General features: G+C 40.4%; 1 protein-coding gene across 3 annotated transcripts in view; it reads right to left on the bottom strand.

Annotated features, from left to right (window-relative positions):
- LOC124144883 overlaps positions 1-19,662 on the bottom strand; it is a 381,519-nt gene that overhangs the window by 303,609 nt on the left and 58,248 nt on the right. For all 3 annotated transcript variants that reach the window (XR_007221550.1, XM_046514495.2, XM_046514496.2), the window contains exon 3: positions 19,465-19,557. Coding sequence is in view for 2 of the 3 variants with exons in the window: in XM_046514495.2 (XP_046370451.2) it covers positions 19,465-19,557 (93 nt within the window). In the remaining variant the exon portion in view is untranslated. The remainder of the gene's footprint in view (positions 1-19,464; positions 19,558-19,662) is intronic.

The following is a 19,662-nucleotide window of genomic DNA, read 5'->3' on the forward strand; positions in this document are numbered from 1 at the left end:
GACTATGAATATGGTGGCGCTTAACTTTTGTGCATGTGTATATTATCCCAGCAACTTTTTATTCACTTACTTTTTATGTGGAAGGATATATAATATTTATATAACTTAATTTCTGATGATTTTAAGTGGCAGCAATATCATTGAGGCACTTGTAAAATATCCAGCTTTGGTAGTGACTTTGACAGTTAGTCTTTTGGAGTTACCTCCCTTAGTTTGGTTAACCTTCATGTTTCAACTGGGAATCCCATTACACACACAAAACTGAAACTCCATAATGTCTACATAAATATCTTAGGACAGTAGACTGACAAATCCAACATCTGTCCAGTCTGACATCCTGTCTAGTCCGACAAAACTGTTTTTATCTGGGACGGCCACTATATATTATCATGTAGAAATCTTTCCCTAATCAGACTTCTGTCTGTTCCAAATTCTGACATGGTTTCCTGGTTCCAGAAGCAAATCCGATATTAACTTAATTATATCATCATATAAACTCTTCATAAACACTTAAAAAGATCCGGGTCAGAATGTTTCTTCAGCAACCCATACTTGTTGTTAAAGGCAACTCCCGGTATGCTTGGTGTGAGAGGCGACTAACTGGATCGGGTGGTCAGGCTTGCTGACTTGGTTGATGCATGTCATTGTATCCCAAGTGCGTGGATCGATGCTCATGATCTCAATCACTGGATTGTCTGGTCCAGATTAGATTATTTACAGACCACCATCATAAAGCTGGAATATTGCTGAGTGCAGGTTTAATAACAAACAAAGCAAAAACTCAAAAAGTTTCAATCAATCAACGCAAAGTGGGAAATGCCAATGAAGCTCTTTTTTGCTACAGCAGGAAATAAAACCATAACCGACCAATTAAGGCACGGTCTGTGCACAGCTATGGTTAATTGTACCATGAACTGGTTAGATGCAGTCTGAAGAGTACTGCAAGAATAATGAAGATTTGTAGAGTGAATTAGGTTAGTTCACTTTGCATTCTACCATGACATTGAAGAATGCTTGACTGATTAGTTAAAAAGAGATTTCCTTTTTGCTACGGAAACCCCTTTTATATATATTAAGCCTTTTCACACGAAAAATGTCCGCAAGTATACATCGATAGCCTATATATCAGTTCATTAAAAAATGGCTGCCAATCAATCACCCATAGGAACTGTAAAAAGTATTGATATTTCCTCTATAACATGCTGGGTCTCTAATACAAGCCAGGTCTTTGTCAATGCCAGGTCAACGGCTCTTACGAAATTAAAAGGCGGCTAGCATCTTTTAAATAGAGGAAATATGGTAGTTTGACATCAAATGTTTTTGGCGACGATATGATGTTCGATCAAGGCCGTAGCCCCGACTGCTTTGATGATGAAATTAGATTTTACTTTCATGTGTATTTCCAAAGAATAGAAACTGTAATAGATGAATCAATCCATATGAAAATCATGTGCTGTTTATCATTGCTATAAACTCATGGAGAGCAATAGTGGACTCCAATGTCTGATATAAAATGTTATGAATTTTATGTCTGACAATCTATACAATCCCAATTCTGAGCAATATCGAATTAGACAAACTCTACTATATCTCAACAGGGGCACAGGTGGCCCGGTTGTCTGAGGAGTTGCTATTTGCTGTACAGAATTCCCTCACATAGACATGCCAGAATCCTGGGTTTGAATCCCAGTTCACCCCGATGATGTTTTTTGGTTTCTCAGCACTACGCGTGTCACAAGGGGTGAACGTGTAACACCTGTATCAAGCTGACACACTGTGATAGAACTGACGTATTCTTCAAAGCAGAGTAAACCAGAGATCCAGATAAGCTGCGTATCTGCGTAAAAAACGCATCAGAAATGCAGAAATACGCAGTAAAATAATATCCAAGCGTATCAAATACGCAACGAACATTACAGATAAGCTACAAAAATAAAACTTGTGCGTATATTCAAAATATTGTGAAGTAACCCTGCGTATTCGATTGGCAAATCAGCAACTTATTTTGAAATTATAAACGGGCATTCCGTCAACCTTGCCAAACTCCACGATGACAGTTACATCATGATCATTTGCCATCACACTTGTGGAAGTATCGTGGTATTTTTGAGTCCTATAAAGCTCTCGAACCCACACAACACCAGTTTGCAGGGACTAGATGAATAGTGTTTTTAAATATTTAACTTAAATACCCACATTTGTAAAAACTAGTGGGTAACAGAAATTTGAATACCCAGATAGAATTACTGATACGCAGTGATTTTAAAATGCATGGGTAAAATACCCACAACACCAAAAGCTTATCTGGAGCTCTGGAGTAAACCAAACTCTCACTCACCATCTGAACATTAAGAAGCAGAAAACTTCCTCAGTGCTGTATGGCTGTGGAAGAGTCAGTGAAGGAATACCAACTTATGTCATAAATAGCGGACAACTTTACAAAACTTTCCAACAAGTGCAGTTGAACCATCCCAAAAAATTATGCACAATGTGTGAAATGACAAAAAAAACATGTAAAATGTTATCAAGGTTTCGATGCGTCTTTTCAAGTTGTTAAAACAAAAACAGCAATTTGAAATTCAATTCTTGTTCAGTTAAGTGGAACCATGTAAGGAAAGTAACACAGTAAGATTGATTAGGATAAGTCATAACGTGACAGTTATGGGATTAAAATGTCCGTCCCGCCTGTTTTTCTTACCTGTCTCATCTAATTTCCAAAACACCAACATCAAAGTAATTCTCTGTTCCTAAGTTCATCATTAAAAGTCTATAACCGTTTCTATGTCGTGTAGATAAATCAAATTTTAACAGTGGACAAAAAATGTCATAACCTTCAGATACCAACTTTTTCTTCTTAATTACCTCGAAAAAAAGTGAAAATCATGTTCGACTGGAACAACCTTACGTAATAAAAGTTGGCTAGACTGTAAAAAGTATGTTCCATACTCATGTTCAATGTAACTGTTTGTTTGATTGTTGTTTATCGCCTAAACTAAATGTTTTTATTGCAGGTATATCATCTTATGTTTACAACTTTACCTACTTCCTGTTGCGTCATTGCACGCGCGTGTCCTCGCAAGTTAAGTAATCATCTCATGGTGACGTCACTTTCCGCTTTTCTCTCTTCCTTCAATCATACATTCGCTGACGTTTAGTCATATTCTTCGCACAACTGTTTTCAAGGGGTATCGTTGACAGATCGATCTAATATCTATGCCAGCGAAAAGAAGAGCTTGTCGTAGGAGGCAACTAACGGGATCGGATGGTCAAGCTCGCTGACTTGGTTGATGCATGTCATCGATCCCGATTGCGTGGGTTGATGTTCATGATATGAATCACTGGATTGTCTGGTCCAGACTTGATTATTTACAGACCGCCGTCATATAGCTGGAATATTGCTGAGCGTGGCTTTAAAAAAACAAACAACCAACACCAAAGAGCCTAGGTTATGAAACGTACCTAAATCTGTCATCATTATGAAAGGAAAAACACCTTATGATGGATGTAAGAATACACCATGTAGGGCAATTCATGATTCTGGTGAGAGTGATGTAGCCACGTTTCAAGACAATCAGAGTATAACAGACATGCCAACTTGCTCCCTTGAGGAATCAACTATGCTATTGTTAACCTGCTTGGAATTATCAAGTCAGGATTTCGAGGGCTGAATTCAATATCTGAGATCACAGCCTGAGTTGATACTGGTTACTCATTTGGTTCAAAAGCTTTCTTGTAGCTATTAATGGAATTAAGGCAAATAGTTTCATTTCAACAGAAATTTAATGCACCAATTTTTGTTTATGAAATTCATTCCAATAAGAGTCCAATGAAATCCTAATATCCTAACAGACATCATCAAACCTCACCAAGCAAACATTTCGACCTATCAATTTGAGATTAATGGTTTTAAATGATTGCAAAAAATTAAGGCAGCTTATAAAATAAATACAATTTGAGTGCTTCCACATCGGCTAGGACATAAAAATACAATATGATTGAATTACAGGTCATTTTAGAGGTGAGGTGAAATAGGGTTTAACGGCATGTTCAAGTGGGGTGAGTGAGTGAGTATGGTTTTACACCGCTTTTAGCAATATTCCAGCAATATCACGGCGGGGGACACCAGAAATGGGCTTCACACATTGTACCCATGTCGGGAATCGAACCCGGGTCTTCGGCGTGACGAGCAAACCACTAGGCTACCCGACCGCCACAACGCCATGTTCAAGATCATAGCACTAATATAGCGATGTGCATGCACATGTTTGTGAACGTAGCTGCTTGTAAATGCAGGTTTTACAGTACTAGCCCAAGGAGATACCACACCGCAGTTTAAGATGGATACCCTCAGACTCAGTACAGTGACTCCAAGCCGACCAGTCCTTTTATCTCCATAAGGTAGACATACTAACGACATACCCAAAAAATAAAGATCTTAAAACATTTCCTTCTTAACTCTTTTGCAGTGGGCATGGGTATTCCGATACGTTTGTGTCCACCCATTTTGAAGCACTGTACTTTCCGAGCTCTTCTTTGTTGTTCATATACAGTAACAACAACAACAATCATCATCATCATCATCATCATCATAATAATAATTTATGCATTTGTATAGCGCAGCATTCACTGTGCATAGGTGCTCTGTGCACTTGACAGTAACACTGTCTTTTAATTCCATTCCAGCTTCGCCAATGTATTTGGCACCGCAACCGGCAGATTCTATAAAATAAATCATGCTGCAGCATGTCAAATTGCTTTTAACCTTAACTATTTTTCTATTTTGGAACAGAAACTTACAGTTTTCAATCATGAAAGGACATGTTCCGCAACATGGTATCCCAGGCCTGGTAACAGTTCTTTCTAGCTGAACAGAATCATTATTTGATGGACACAACAACTTTTTCAGGTCGTTTGGCTGTCTTGTGCTTTGAATACATTTATACTTATTAAAACAACCTTTCATCTTACTGCTCTAGTACTGGAGTGCACAACAGGCATTGGGTGGCTAATTCTAGAGTGATAGGAAATCACAAACAGAATAGTTTTCATCAAATCTGGCCTTGGTATTCCTTTAGATTTATTAACGGCATCTATTATTATCTAGCCTTGCAGTTTGAAGTAGGATGTTAGTTCTGCCAGTCGTGAGACACATGTTTCTGTCTCTGACACAATACAATATTCTTCTTGCAATACAACAGAGAATCTTTTTGTGGCGAGGATGAGAAGATTGTAACTGTAGATACTGATGAGTGTCTGTAGACCTGAAAAACATGTCTGTCCTAATTGAAATACCGACGTAGTTAACCCTCGTATCTGAAAACGCAATTTCTTGTTTTGTCAGTTTCCATGGTGAATTTTATTGATGGGTGTTGTGAACTTAGAATTTCATGGAAAGACTGTATCTTCTTGAAAGTTGAAAGCCAAATGATAAAACTATCATCAATAGAGCACTTATCTGGAACATCTTTTGCAAAGGACTCGTCAATGGTATATTGCAGTTTGGAATACACTGTTCTTGGTAAACAATAACTGGAGTGGATCGACTCCATGGTCTAATGGTAGAGCATTTGCCTGGAGAGGAAATGGTCCAGGTTCGATCCCCGGCTGCGTCATACCAAAAGATTTTAAAAGATGGTACTTGTTGTTACAAGGACTGGTCGGCTTGAAGTCAGTATACTGCGTCTGAGTGAGGTATTCATGTTAAACTGTGGCATGGTATCTCAGTGTGCTAGCACTATAAATTGGCATCAGTCCATAGTAGTGCAAGCAGACAGACAGACAGACAGACAGACAGACAGACAGACAGACAGACAGACAGACGGATGGACGGACGGACAAAAGACACGAACGCACGCACGCACGCACGCACGCACGCACGCACGCACGCACACGATCATGTGCATGCAATAATCTTGGACGCGCCGTTAAACCCATTTCACCTCACCTCACCTCACATCACCTAACTGGGGTGATGTTTGGAGCTAATTTTGTTGCTAACATTTTCCATTAAATGCAAGTGTGTTGTTCTGCAATGTCAAATGGACTGATTTTAAGATCAATGCTTCTTAGAAACCGTCGTCAATCTCATACGACTGTTTTTGTTTTCAGAATGAGATAGTGTAATGAAATCCGAGTGGTGATGCTTGGCCGTACTACAACCTTGGTCCTTCATTCAGCCCAGTCTCTTCCCAAGGGGGCAGTGAGGTGGTTGCTGATTTGGTTTAGGACCGTGTTGCGATGAAATGCAATAGAAGTTTTGAGACTACCCCTGTGTTTCACGATGCCCTTCGGCTGTTATGTTTATAGTGCAGACCCCCTTGTAACAACAGGCATTAAAACACCAACAATTACAAGAGAGTTTGTTGAACAACTTTTTCTCTATTTCATGACAATATCTGAAATTATAATGACGAGTTGGTATGGACAAATAAACAACTTTCATGCCATTTAAAACGAATTGTTGCTTTTAGATTTATATCTATTTTGCATTTCATCGGAACGATATTGCAGCAAACGAATGGTAGTTTCCGGATGATTTAGAGTTGCCTCCCTTGGCGACGATATAAGCTGTAGAGCACTTTGGTCATGACAGTCATGCTCAGAAGTTTTTGGCATGAGGTCACACACGATTTAAGACAACAGGCATATTTAACAGTAAGGTTATTATGGTGTAAGTCGGTCTCACTACTTTTCTCCCTTTGTTAGGGTAGGGCAGAGATATTGGTTACTTTGTGTCTGCCATATTCTGAGCCCACGTGGTTGGTCACACAGGCTGTAAATGCTTGTGACTCATTTATGGCACTACGTTTGATAACTACGTACACAGCTCATTGAGTTGTGGGTGCCAGTACACACCGCCACTGATGACATTGGTTGGTTGGTTTGTTGTTTAACGCTGCATTCAGTGATATTCCAGTTATATGGCGGCGCTCTGTAAATTAAAGCGTCTGGACCAGACAATCCAGTGATTGACATCATGAGCCTCGATCCACGCAATTGGGATAGATGACATGCATCAACTAAGTCAGCGAGCTTGACCATCTGATCCCGTTAGTCACCTCTTACGAAAAGCATAGTCGCCTTTTGCGGCAAACCTGGGTTGCTGAAGACCTATTCTACCCCGGATCTTCACGGGTCCTACCGGTGAGAGAAATTACATGTATTTGTCCGAATTTTGTCGCATTTATGGTGTGAATTGTATAATGGTTTGACGAGCTCCCTGTGAAGAGTGACCATTTGTTTTCTTTTCCACTTGGTCGGCGAGCATTGTCAAAGGTCTGTGTGTGGCTCTCTATGAAGAGGGGCCATTTTGTTACACGTGTTTGGTGTGACTTGTCGAATGTCTATGTGAGACATTGTGGCATGTCAATAAGCACATGTGTGCTGAGATTCCTCTTAACTACTTTATTATTGGAATTGAAGGCGGTTTTGAACTTGTAACACGAAAGGTGGCCAAAATTGTATCTTCTGGTAACAGGATCATTTCCGCTCTCCTTTCTCTCCATTCCCATGTAGAATGTTGTACAAATTGTACGACATCATATAATACAATTCATAATCCACCATTCTATTCATCAAGTGAATGCTCATTGCACAACTTATCATATCCTTGGTCAGTAGTTCAGTGAGCACTAAAATTGCACCCTTAGCTCTTAGCTCAGCTGCCGTATGAGGAGCTAAAAGGTCTTAGGTCATATCACCATTCTCATACTACCGGGTACCCATACACTGATGGGTGAAAAGAGGCATATTTCGAACAAAGTCGCTTTCCTAAGGGTACACCATTTGTAAACTATGTTTCAGTTTGGGCAGGACCGGAGCCCAAGAAACTCTCAGGAATCATCTCGAAACCAGCACTCATCCACCTTCTCTCTGTGACTGATGATGCTGAACTTGGCCTCATTGTGACCTGTGCACTGTACACAGGACCATGTACCTCACAGGTACCAATGCAGGAATGTCTCTGGGTCTCTCTACTGTGTATTTCAAGACCAAGGGACTCTCAATAATAACATCTAATCTAAGGCATGATCATTGGCAGTCCAAGGGTGATCGTTTGCTTTATTTCCAATTTGTTTTACAGATGCAGTGACAATGTCATATAAATGCACAGACTCCTATGAGGATTTCATTGTTAGATTATAAAAAATCATCTGACATTGGAAAAAAATAGAAACTTCAGGTTTTTAAAAATATTTTTGTAAGAAATAAACTCAAATGTCAGATGTCTGTTGTATATAACATGCAATCAACAATTTTGTTTAGTTTTAACGACTCAAACCTTCATACTTTTTGCCATCCCCAGGACAATATCACTTATTTTATTCCATTCTCAATATGTATGAACCCATGAAGATCTGGGGTAGAACAGGTTTTTAGCAACCCATGCTTGCTGTAAAAGGCGACTATGCTTGTCATAAGAGGCGACTAACGGGATCGGGTGGTCAGGCTTGCTGACTTGGTTGATGCATGTCATCGATCCCAATTGCGTGGATCGATACTCATGATGTCAATCACTGGATTGTCTGGTCCAGACTCGATTATTTACAGACCGCCGTCATATAGCTGGAACATTGCTGAGTGCGGCGTTAAACAACCAACCAACCAACCAACCAACTCAATAAGCATGAGTGTGTGTCCCAATAGGTGGCATCCAGGCTAATAGGGCTGGGACGAGTCCAAATTTACTACCCGGGTACCCGACCCCCTATTACCCGACCCTACCCGGGTACCCACTGCAAGTTTCAAGAGTAGGGAACAAAATGTCTTATTGGTAATTGTTTTACTGCAGCCCTGGCTAAAACTATTTAGATACATGCATGAAATGATCAGATCATGCGTACACTGAAGTTGACTGAAGATTTATCTTTACTCAAACATATACAAGTCAAAAGGAATGTGTGCATCTTCAGAATGAAATGTGAACATTAGCGACTTAAAGTGTAACCACTGAACTATAGTGACTTTTTGGCATTAAACAATATATCACGTGACTAACCACGGCCCGGGTAGTCCTGTGGGTACCCGGGTCCTACTCAGGACCCACCCGACCCGAGTTATCAGTCCCAGCTCTACAGGATAACCCTACCAATAGGCATGTGATAAGAAGGTTGCATTTACTATCACTGTAAAAAGTATTTCAGTTATCTCACAGCATATCAGCTTTATGCAGGAGGAACAACCACAGTGATAGAAGTCATTAATGCTTACCGCTTTAATGAATCCTACTAGCAGAGGTAAAGAATCCAGAGGTATCAAACCCTTTTATGGACGAGGTTGTTTACACAACACAGCACATATAAAAATGTCCTAATAATTTGGTTATCTTGGCATAAAACCAGGGCTTGATTTGAGGAACTTGATTTAACTTGCACCAAGTACATGAGGACATGAAAATCAAGTTGCACAAAACAAAACCAAGTTGCACCAAATAAAACCTAGTTGCACCAAATAAAACCAAGCTGCACCAAACAAAACCAGGTTGCACCAAATAAAACAAAGTTCTACCACTCCATACAAACAGACTTGACAACTTGCAGAAACCTGTACTTACTCATACCATACCAAATCCCTACACACATATTTCTGTCCTTTGTAACGCACACTCCCTACAAACAGACTCGACAACTTGCAGAAACCTGTACTTACTCATACCATACCAAATCCCTACACACATATTTCTGTCCTCGATAACACACTACACTCCGTACAAACAGACTCGACAACTTGCAGGAACCTGTACTTACTCATACCATACCAAATCCCTACACTCATATTTCTGTCCTAGATAACACACACTCCCTACAAACAGACTCGACAACTTGCAGGAACAAGTCCCCCGTGCTTATGGCACTTTCACGCTTTAATGCCTTATATGATATCAGCACAAATACCAAACTTCACGGAGAGTGCACCACTTACGCCAACACCTCTCCAACATCAACCAAAACACCAGGGCTTTCTACCGCAGTCAAAGCGTCCCTATTCTTGTTGAAAAATAGGTTCGAAGCGATAGCTTATTGATCGCTAAGATACATTAGCAACGAAAAAAAGCTTAATTTCAAGCTTCTAGCTGTGTGAAATGATCCTATGTTAGCTAACATCCTCCTACTGCAGGGTTTGAGTATCACTTAAAATATCACCCTGTTTACAAAACACTTTTCTCCTGCTGAGAAATACTTGTCCCGATAAACATTCTGCTTCCCAAACCCTATTGCAGGCACTAAAGTCAGTCTCTAAAACAATATGAAACGTCAAACAGGGACTCCTAACACAAAGTTATGCTGTGCTTGATTTCACTATTAGTGCACCCCAGTGAATTAAAGTCTTCGCTGCTGTGTCAATAACCAATGTCACCCCAGACCTGGTCCAACAGTCTTAGTTGTGATCGGACAACATCATCCATTGATGTAAGAGGGTCCTGATGGGGTGGTTCTGTTTTGTGTAAAACAACTAAAAAAACTGTCGTAAACGAAAAATGATCAATATTTTTATGGTAAATGATATATGTAAAGTGTCCCCCAAAAAACTGTTGAGAGTAAATTAAAACTTGTTTATCATAACTATGTTAAAATCTAAAAGTTGTAAGTAACTAGATCTAACGATACAACAAAACCAGTCAGCATTTGGCGTTTGCAAAACACAAACTGACGTAACGCAAGAGAAGCAGAACTTAGCTGTTCCCATGTTTGTCTACAAACAGAATGATCCGCATTTCAATGATTTCGCGTTTAAGATTATACTTTACAGCTTGTCCATGTTTCGCATGTGGTATATACAGATCTAAAAAACAACAACTAAAGGCCCAAATTTGACTGACTACCAGCTTGTGACACCCCCGATCAGGACCCTGATGAAATGAAAATGAAAGAAATGATCCTATTTCTACTGTTGTTTCCCTCTGGGGGAAATATCAGATGGTTTGATGTTGATGGTTTATTATTTTCCAATCATATCATACCAATCTTCCTGAGAGTTCCTTCTGCTGCTGAAGATTCAGCTGTGGTTGATAAGGTAATGGGTATGATTTCATGATTATTTTGATTTTTCAGCAGCCCTCAAATGCACTTGTATTCTTGAAACGTAAACTGAAGTTCATGAAGTCCATGAAGTGCTTGAGAAACTGATGAAAGCAATTATACCAGACCTTTTGATGCTTATTTTAAGTCTTCCCTTGTGATGATGGCTAAAATAGTGACTCATTTAAAGTGGGATTTTTGTTCGAAACAGAATATTTTTTTACTGCACTGCTTCAACACATGCAATTATTTTTAGGAGCCAAAGAGCTTGTTTTCTTCACAACATGTTTTTTTCTTCCACGACATCCATCCTGTCCACTATTAATAACACCATTTTTTGAAACCTGAGGCAACATCATTTTCCATACTTACTTTCCGGAACAAATTAATTGGGGTTCTTTTTCAACCAAAAAGTGGGCAGTAGTGTAAACTAATGGTAAATCTGCATGTCACCACCCAACACAGCAAAACCTTTGTCCTATTGTTTTAAAGGTAAATTATTCAAAGTGCATATCAATTCACTCAATCACCAATTAATTTTCTGATTTCATAACAAAAACAGTGTGACGACTTAGTAGCTCACCTGGACACATAGCCTACCAAAATGTCTTCAAAGACAGCCAATACCGCAAACAACAGTTTCTATCACCGATGATATCTAAATATCTTCTACATAAGGCATTAGAAATATATCTTTAGTTGGTTTACATGACCTACAAATAAAACTCTGACATTACAAAGAAAGAAAAAGAAGACTTTTGACCCTCAAAATATTGTAGATTAATAATCTATCAAGTGAATGTATATTTGTCTGTATAATCAGAAATTAGATTATCTTAAATGGCTGCTGTGGCAGCCATATTTCAAATTCAAATTCCAACCTCTTATAAATTTATGTGTCATCATGGCTTTATTGGTCCACCGGCTTCTGAGAAAATGATTTTTGTTGTCTGTCAACATCAAAGGACGACAGACAACCAGTCCATAATAAAAGAAAATTACTTAGTCAGGTGAGCTAATAAACTGAAACACTGTCTCCCTATCTGATACTTCACAACCCAATGCAACAATGACCTTCACTCCCACGCTTTATAATCCATGAGCACATGCTACAGAACACCTGTGATCTTGCTGGCTATCGCGTTATCTAATTTAAAGTCTTTAAATGATTAATCATCCTGTGATGACTGTCTAATAATAACATGTTCAGCATACCAGCAGCACCGGGTCCTAGACAGAAGACACAGGCAGTGTCGGTGGTAAGGACACTGTGTCTCAGGTCTCGTGACAATCAACATTAATACCTCCAAGGCAGACAGAAACTGGAGTTGAAAATAAATGATCAGCAGTTTTCGCGACATATAAATCAGTGTTGCTGAAAATAAAAAATGACAGTTATTGAAAGTCTCTGAAAACGTAATAACTAGAAACAACCTTCTGTGTGTGTGTGTGTGTGTGTGTGTGTGCGTGCGTGCGTGCGTGCGTGTGTGCGTGTGTGCGTGCGTGCGTGCCTGCCTGCCTGCGTGTGTGTGCGTGCATGCATTGTGTGTGTGCATGAGGGAGGGAGGGAGGGAGGGAGTGGGTGAGTTTGGGTGGGTGGGCGTTTGGTTGAGTGCGTGCGTGCGTGCGTGCTGGGTGGGTGGGTGGGTGAGTGAGTGAGTGAGTGAGTGAGTGAGTGAGTGAGTGAGTCAGTGCGTGAGTGAGTGAGTTATATCACAGCATGTCAGCTTAATGTCAGAGGAAAATCCGAAGTAATGCAGGTCTCAGATGTTTACCACTTTGGTGAAAGCCATGAACTGGTGCAGACAAACCTAGAAACATAATCACAGCAAATCTGGGATTTGAACCCATGGTCATAGGGTTTCTGGTTTGCCTAAATCATTCAACTCTGCACATCTCAGCACATTCAAACTGCAGTGCCTAAGATGAATGGGGCTGCAAAAGTAGTAAAAAGTGGTTCTAATACCTCACTTGTCATTTGACTTAAAACACCAAATTGTAGGACAATTTCACTTTTAATCTATGATTATCGATTACTCCACTTCATATTGCTATTAGCTGATTATTAACATGGTGTAACTTCACTTCAGAGTGAGTGAGTGACCTAAATATGACTATTTAAAAGAAAAGAAGCTGACACCTTGTGTCTGAACATTGACAAATGAGAAAGAAATTATGTTCCATAGAATTTAATAAGTTATTACTATTTATGGTAATCTAGATGCAATTGGAGTGAGTGTGTTTGATTTTACGCCGTTTTAGTAATATTCCAGCAATATCACCACGGGGGGCACCAGAAATGGGCTTCACACATTGTACCAATGTCGGGAATCGAACCCGGGTCTTCGGGTGGCGAGTGAACGCTTTAACCACTAGGCTACCCGACCGCCCCACTGCACTTCAGAAACACAAAGTCGTGCAATGAACAAAAAATGACGCAGACTTTGTTCATCCAAATGCAGCCTGAAGCCGATATATACGACCTGTTCATTGAGAGCATATGACCAGGAACATTACAGTTGGTAATAGGTTCTCCTTTGAAGATCGTAAGTAATAGATGAATATTCCAGTTGTTAAGTAAGATCATCAATGTTTTCTGAGCATTTCACTTGCAATGAATACCTTCTAAACAACAAAGAAGAGGAGATCTTTTTGTTAAAGCTAGAGAGCATGATAATACATCAAATTCTTCATGCTCTTTAAATAAAAAAACAAATTAAAGCTCTCCCATCAAAGCAGGGATCATCACGAATAAGAAATTTCAAGCAGCCTGAGTGATTAAGTAGTAACAGAAGGTCATGATGAAAGGTTTATACAGTTATAAAATAACATGTTCACATTTTCATTCACAATAAGCATTACTCTGCTTTCTGCCAACACTCAAAATCTGGCAAGATCTTAAAGCAGTATGCCTGCTTATCTTGGCTGCATGTTTATTGAGTCACAAATACAGGTCTACCAAAGAAAAAAATGTCTGTTAAAAACCACAGAAATGTCTCCGCTATTTGCCAACTTTTACTCACTAAAACTATTTGATGGGTTGAGAATGAGTCAACAATGTATTGAGAAAACGTCAAGTAAACAACAGCTGGACTGTATATCCGCAGTGCTACACTAAAAGAGTAAGCAAATTCCAATGTTTCTTTTTGGTTATTTAATTCCAACTTAAAGACCCATTTATGTCAATATTGGTAAAACCATCTGAATTGCAAAACACACAAGCCAAAACTAGTTATGCCAACTCCAAACCTAAATATGACTATTTGAAAAAAGAAAAGAGGCTGACATCTTGTGTCTGAACATTGACAAATGAGACAGATATGTTCCATAGTATTTAATAAGTTATTACTATTTATGGTAGTCTAGATGCAATCGGAGTGAGTGTGTTTGATTTTACGTCGCTTTTAGCAATATTCCAGCAATATCACGGCGGGGGACACCAGAAATGGGCTTCACACATTGTACCCATGTCGGGAATCGAACCCAGGTCTTCGGCGTGACGAACGAACGCTTTAACCACGAGGCTACCCGACCTCCCCAGATGCAACTGGAAAACCAAAAGGTAAAACTAAAGTTATGGATGCTGTGTGCTTGACAATTTGTTTTGTTTGTTGCTTAATGCCACACTAAGCAATATTCCAGCTATATGATGGCACCCTCTAAATAATCTGGACCAGACAATCCAGTATTTGATTTTGTGACAAAGAAAACACATAATTGTGTAGGATGACATACATCAACAAAGTCAGCTAGCCTGACCACCTGATCCTGTTAGCTGCCTCTTACAATCCTGTTAGTTGCCTCTCACGATCCTGTTGATTGCCTCTTATGATCCTGTTAGTCACCTCTTACGATCTTATTGGTTGCCTCATATGATCCCGTTAGTTGCCTCATAAATCCTGTTAGTCGCCTCTTACGATCCCGTTGATTGCCTCATACGATCCTGTTAGTCGCCTCTTACGATCCCTTTGATTGCCTCATACGATCAAGTTAGTCGCCTCTTACGATCCCTTTGATTGCCTCCTACGTTCCCGTTAGTCGCCTCTTACAATCCCTTTGATTGCCTCCTACGTTCCCGTTAGTCGCCTCTTATGATCCTGTTGGATGCTTCATACAATCCTGTTAGTTACCTCTTACTATTCCGTTGATTGCCTCATACGATCCCATTAGACGCCTCGTATGATCCCGTTGATTGCCTCACATGCTCCCTTTTGTCGCCTCTTACGATCCCGTTGATTGCCTCATACGATCCCGTAGGATGCCTCTTACGACCCTGTTGGTTACCTCTTACAATCCTGTTGGTTGCCTCTTACGATCCTATTGGTTACCTCTTACAATCCTGTTAGTTGCCTCTTACGACCCTGTTGGTTACCTCTTACAATCCTGTTAGTTGCCTCTTACAATCCTGTTGATTGCCTCATACGATCCCCTAAGTCACCTCTTACAATCCAGTCGGTTGCCTCAAAAGACAATAGATAGCAGGGGACCAATGCTACCTCAAAAGACAATAGAAAGCAGGGGACCAATGCTGCCTCAAAAGACAATAGATAGCAGGGGACCAATGCTGCCTCAAAAGACAATAGAAAGCAGGGGACCAATGCTGCCTCAAAAGACAATAGATAGCAGGGGACCAATGCTGCCTCAAAAGACAATAGAAAGCAGGGGACCAATGCTACCTCAAAAGACAATAGATAGCAGGGGACCAATGCTGCCTCAAAAGACAATAGATAGCAGGGGACCAATGCTGCCTCAAAACACAATAGATAGCAGGGGACCAATGCTGCCTCAAAAGACAAATAGATAGCAGGGGACCTATGCTAAGCCAGAATCCACCAAGAGGGTTGCTTGAATGCACAACATGATAAACAAGAGGACTGTGGAAAGTGGGCGTCTGGGGTCATGGGAGCAGCATTTATCTTCCTCCCTAAAGCACAAATCAGTCCACCTCGCTTGGATCCAGTTGTTCAGCTTGTTTAGACATAGGCAAACATTGACACAGCTCAGAACACAGAGATGGGATGAACAGATCGCCATGGTGTTCTTGTCAGGCAAAGTCTCTGTGAAGACATCCTATGGATTTTGCCTCCATCAAAGCCAACATATTCCCTTGGTACTTTGTTGACCTAATGTTTCTTGAAGTGGTTGTTATTACATTGTGAACGGAACTTACTGATGATCTACTGATCAATTGTTGATACGGATTGTCCTGTCATTTCACGACAAACAAACCCATAACTTGAAATATGAGTATTGAGGCATGAAGCCGAGTGGGGAGTCCAGGTTAGGGTATGAGTGAGTGAGTGAGTGAGTGAGTGAGTGAGTGAGTGAGTGAGTGAGTGAGTGAGTGAGTGAGTGAGTGAGTGAGTGAGTGAGTGAGTGAGTGAGTGAGTGAGTGAGTGAGTGAGTGAGTGAGTGAGTGAGTGAGTGAGTGAGTGAGTGAGTGAGTGAGTGAGTGAGTGAGTGAGTGAGTGAGTGAGTGAGTGAGTGAGTGAGTGAGTGAGTGAGTGAGTGAGTGAGTGAGTGAGTGAGTGAGTGAGTGAGTGAGTGAGTGAGTGAGTGAGTGAGTGAGTGAGTGAGTGAGTGAGTGAGTGAGTGAGTGAGTGAGTGAGTGAGTGAGTGAGTGAGTGAGTGAGTGAGTGAGTGAGTGAGTGAGTGAGTGAGTGAGTGAGTGAGTGAGTGAGTGAGTGAGTGAGTGAGTGAGTGAGTGAGTGAGTGAGTGAGTGAGTGAGTGAGTGAGTGAGTGAGTGAGTGAGTGAGTGAGTGAGTGAGTGAGTATGGTTTTAAGCCGCTTTAAGCAATATTCCAGCAATATCACGGCGGGGGACACCAGAAATGGGCGTAGCTCATTGTACCCATGTCGGGAATCGAACCCGGGTCTTCAGCGTGACGAGTGAACGCTTTAACCACTAGGCTACCCGACCACCCCTGGTCATCCGAGATAACGTAATGGATCATTGACTTAGTTGAAAGAATGTCATTGTACTCTGATGTCTTGGATCAATGCTCATGATATGAATCACTGGATGGTTTGGTAAAGTCTTGATTATTTACAGGTCGCTGTCAGGTACCGTAATGACCGCAGATAAGCCGACCCCGTAGATAAGCCGAGGTATTAACTTGACCCATGAAATTTGAAAGAATATGATATGACCTGTAGATAAACCGAACCAGGAAGTAAACGGCAACGACACACCGCGAAGTCGGACTGCAAGACTGTACAGGTACTTGCAGATATTCAATAATTTAAGATGAAAAACGTTGTAATTATATTGAAAAAGTCATTATAATTTCTAATAAAGATTTAACAAACCAGTCAAAACAGATCACGTTCTGAAAATTACTATCATGAAAGTATATATCCCATGGATAAGCCGACCCCTTTCTCCAGAATCTTATATCTGGTGCTCAAAATTCCTCTTATCTGCAGACATATATGGTAGATTCAATATTGCTGAGTGCGGCATTAAACAACAAACAATAACAGCCTAAAATATCTCAATATCCATATAAAAAGTAACATATAATTGAAAGCATATTTTCCTCCTCGATCTGCACAATATTAGTTTTTCTGTTTCATATCTTTTTAGAAACTTAACAAGACTCCTAGATTTATGAACTAATTATAAACAACAGCCATTTATTCCTTCATGGCAGTGAAGATTTATGGCTTTACATTTGTGGATCCGTTGCATAACCATCAGACCACTTGTCAAGAAGACCACTTGTCAAGAAAACCCTGCAAGAACAGGTCCCCAGCAACCTATGCTTGACATATGACATGACTTGGTTGATGGTTTGTCAACATACCATGTCGGCACAGATCATTGTTCATAACATCAATCACAGGTTTATCTAATCTAGATTATGTACAGTCCACTACCAAGTAGTCAGAATATTGCTGAGCATGGCATTAGAAGAACTGAATTTTTGTTAAGATGCATGTGGTCCGAGGGGGACACCAGAAATGGGCTTCACACATTGTACCCATGTCGGGAATCGAACCCGGGTCTTCGGTGTGACGAGGGAATGCTTTAACCACTAGGCTACCCGACCGCCCCCTATCATCAAGTGATCCATGAAGATCCAGGGCAGAATAGTTCTTGAGAAACACATGCTTGCCGTAAGGCGACTATACTAAGCTTTGGTGGTTGCATGATTAGATTTGGTTATTTCTATTCTGTTTGGGATTTATAATGGACCCGTGAAGATCCGGGGTAAAATAGGTCTTCAGCAACCTATTCTTGCCATAAAAGGTGTCTATGCATGTCGTATGAGGCAACTAACGGGATCGGGTGGTCAGGCTCGCGGACTTGGTTGATACATGTCATCATGTCCCAATTGCATGGATCGATGGTCATGACATCAATCACTGGATTGTCTTGTCCAGGCTCGATTATTTAAAGACTGCCGTCATATAGCTAGAATATTGCTGAGTGTGGTGTTAAACAAAAAACAAACATTCATCAAGTTTGGACGAGATAACCAGTGACAGAAAGTATGAGCAACTATCTGGGTGTGATGAAACACACAGAGTCAAGACACAGATGCCCCATCTTCATCAGGCAGCTCTTACGACTAGCGGGGCGGTCGGGTAGCCTCGTGGTTAAAGCATTCGCTCGTCACGCCGAAGACCTGTGTTCGATTCCCGACATGGGTACAATGTGTGAAGCCCATTTCTGGTGTCCCACGTCGTGATATTGCTGGAATATTGCTAAAAGCCGCGTAAAACCATACTCACTCACTCACTCACTTACGACTAGCATGTGTCCTGGGGACCAATTATTTCCTGGAAATAAATCCTTAAATTTTCTAAAGATCTCTAATGGGAATTTATAACAAGAATAAATATAACCATAATGACACCAAACACCAATATTGCAGAATCTGACTGACTAAATTTCAATTTGAATTCTTAAAATTGTAAAAATCTCAAAGAAGCTCATGAGGCCCATCTTCAAGACCAATCAAACACCATTTCAGCAAAAAACACAAACCACTTCCAATGAAATCAGGAATTTCAGTTGGAGAACCTGAGGGACTGAATTTTAGCTGTCATATCAGAGATTCACCCACAAAGAAACAATTCCACTTGACACGAAGTAACACCCGTGATGCTGACACTGACTGACTTCTCTCAGCAGTGGGACCAAATACATTGATAATTTCTTAAATTTCACCTGACTCCATCTCAAGATTGCCAATTTACAGTTGTCAATTTACAGGTGTCAATTACGTAATAATCCCCGACACTTCCTGGATGTCGGATTTCCCAAGAGCGTCTTCACATAAGCAGTTATTCCTCAAAGCTAAACAAACCTATTACAATAATTATTTTATAACCATCCAAACACAAAAAAATCAAAAGCAGGAACAATTTGGTATATGTTAAAGAACAGGGTTAAAGAGAAATAATTGAATGCTTGTCATGGAATTTACAATTACCGACCTGGCTCAGTCTCTTGTCATTGCCGGCATCTGGGGGACTGAATCCTGAATCCTGAATTACTGAATCCTGGTACTCCTGCAGAAGGGTGACAGTCTGAAACACAGATAAGTACTTCATCAGTCAAAACACACATTATATAATAGGGTAATTTTTTTAAAGGGAAATTACTGTAAGTAAAAGCAACAAAACCCATTTCTA

This window comes from Haliotis rufescens, unplaced genomic scaffold (genome assembly GCF_023055435.1).
Source record: "Haliotis rufescens isolate VD_foot unplaced genomic scaffold, xgHalRufe1.0.p SCAF_16, whole genome shotgun sequence".
Classification (NCBI taxonomy): Eukaryota; Metazoa; Mollusca; class Gastropoda; order Lepetellida; family Haliotidae; genus Haliotis; species Haliotis rufescens.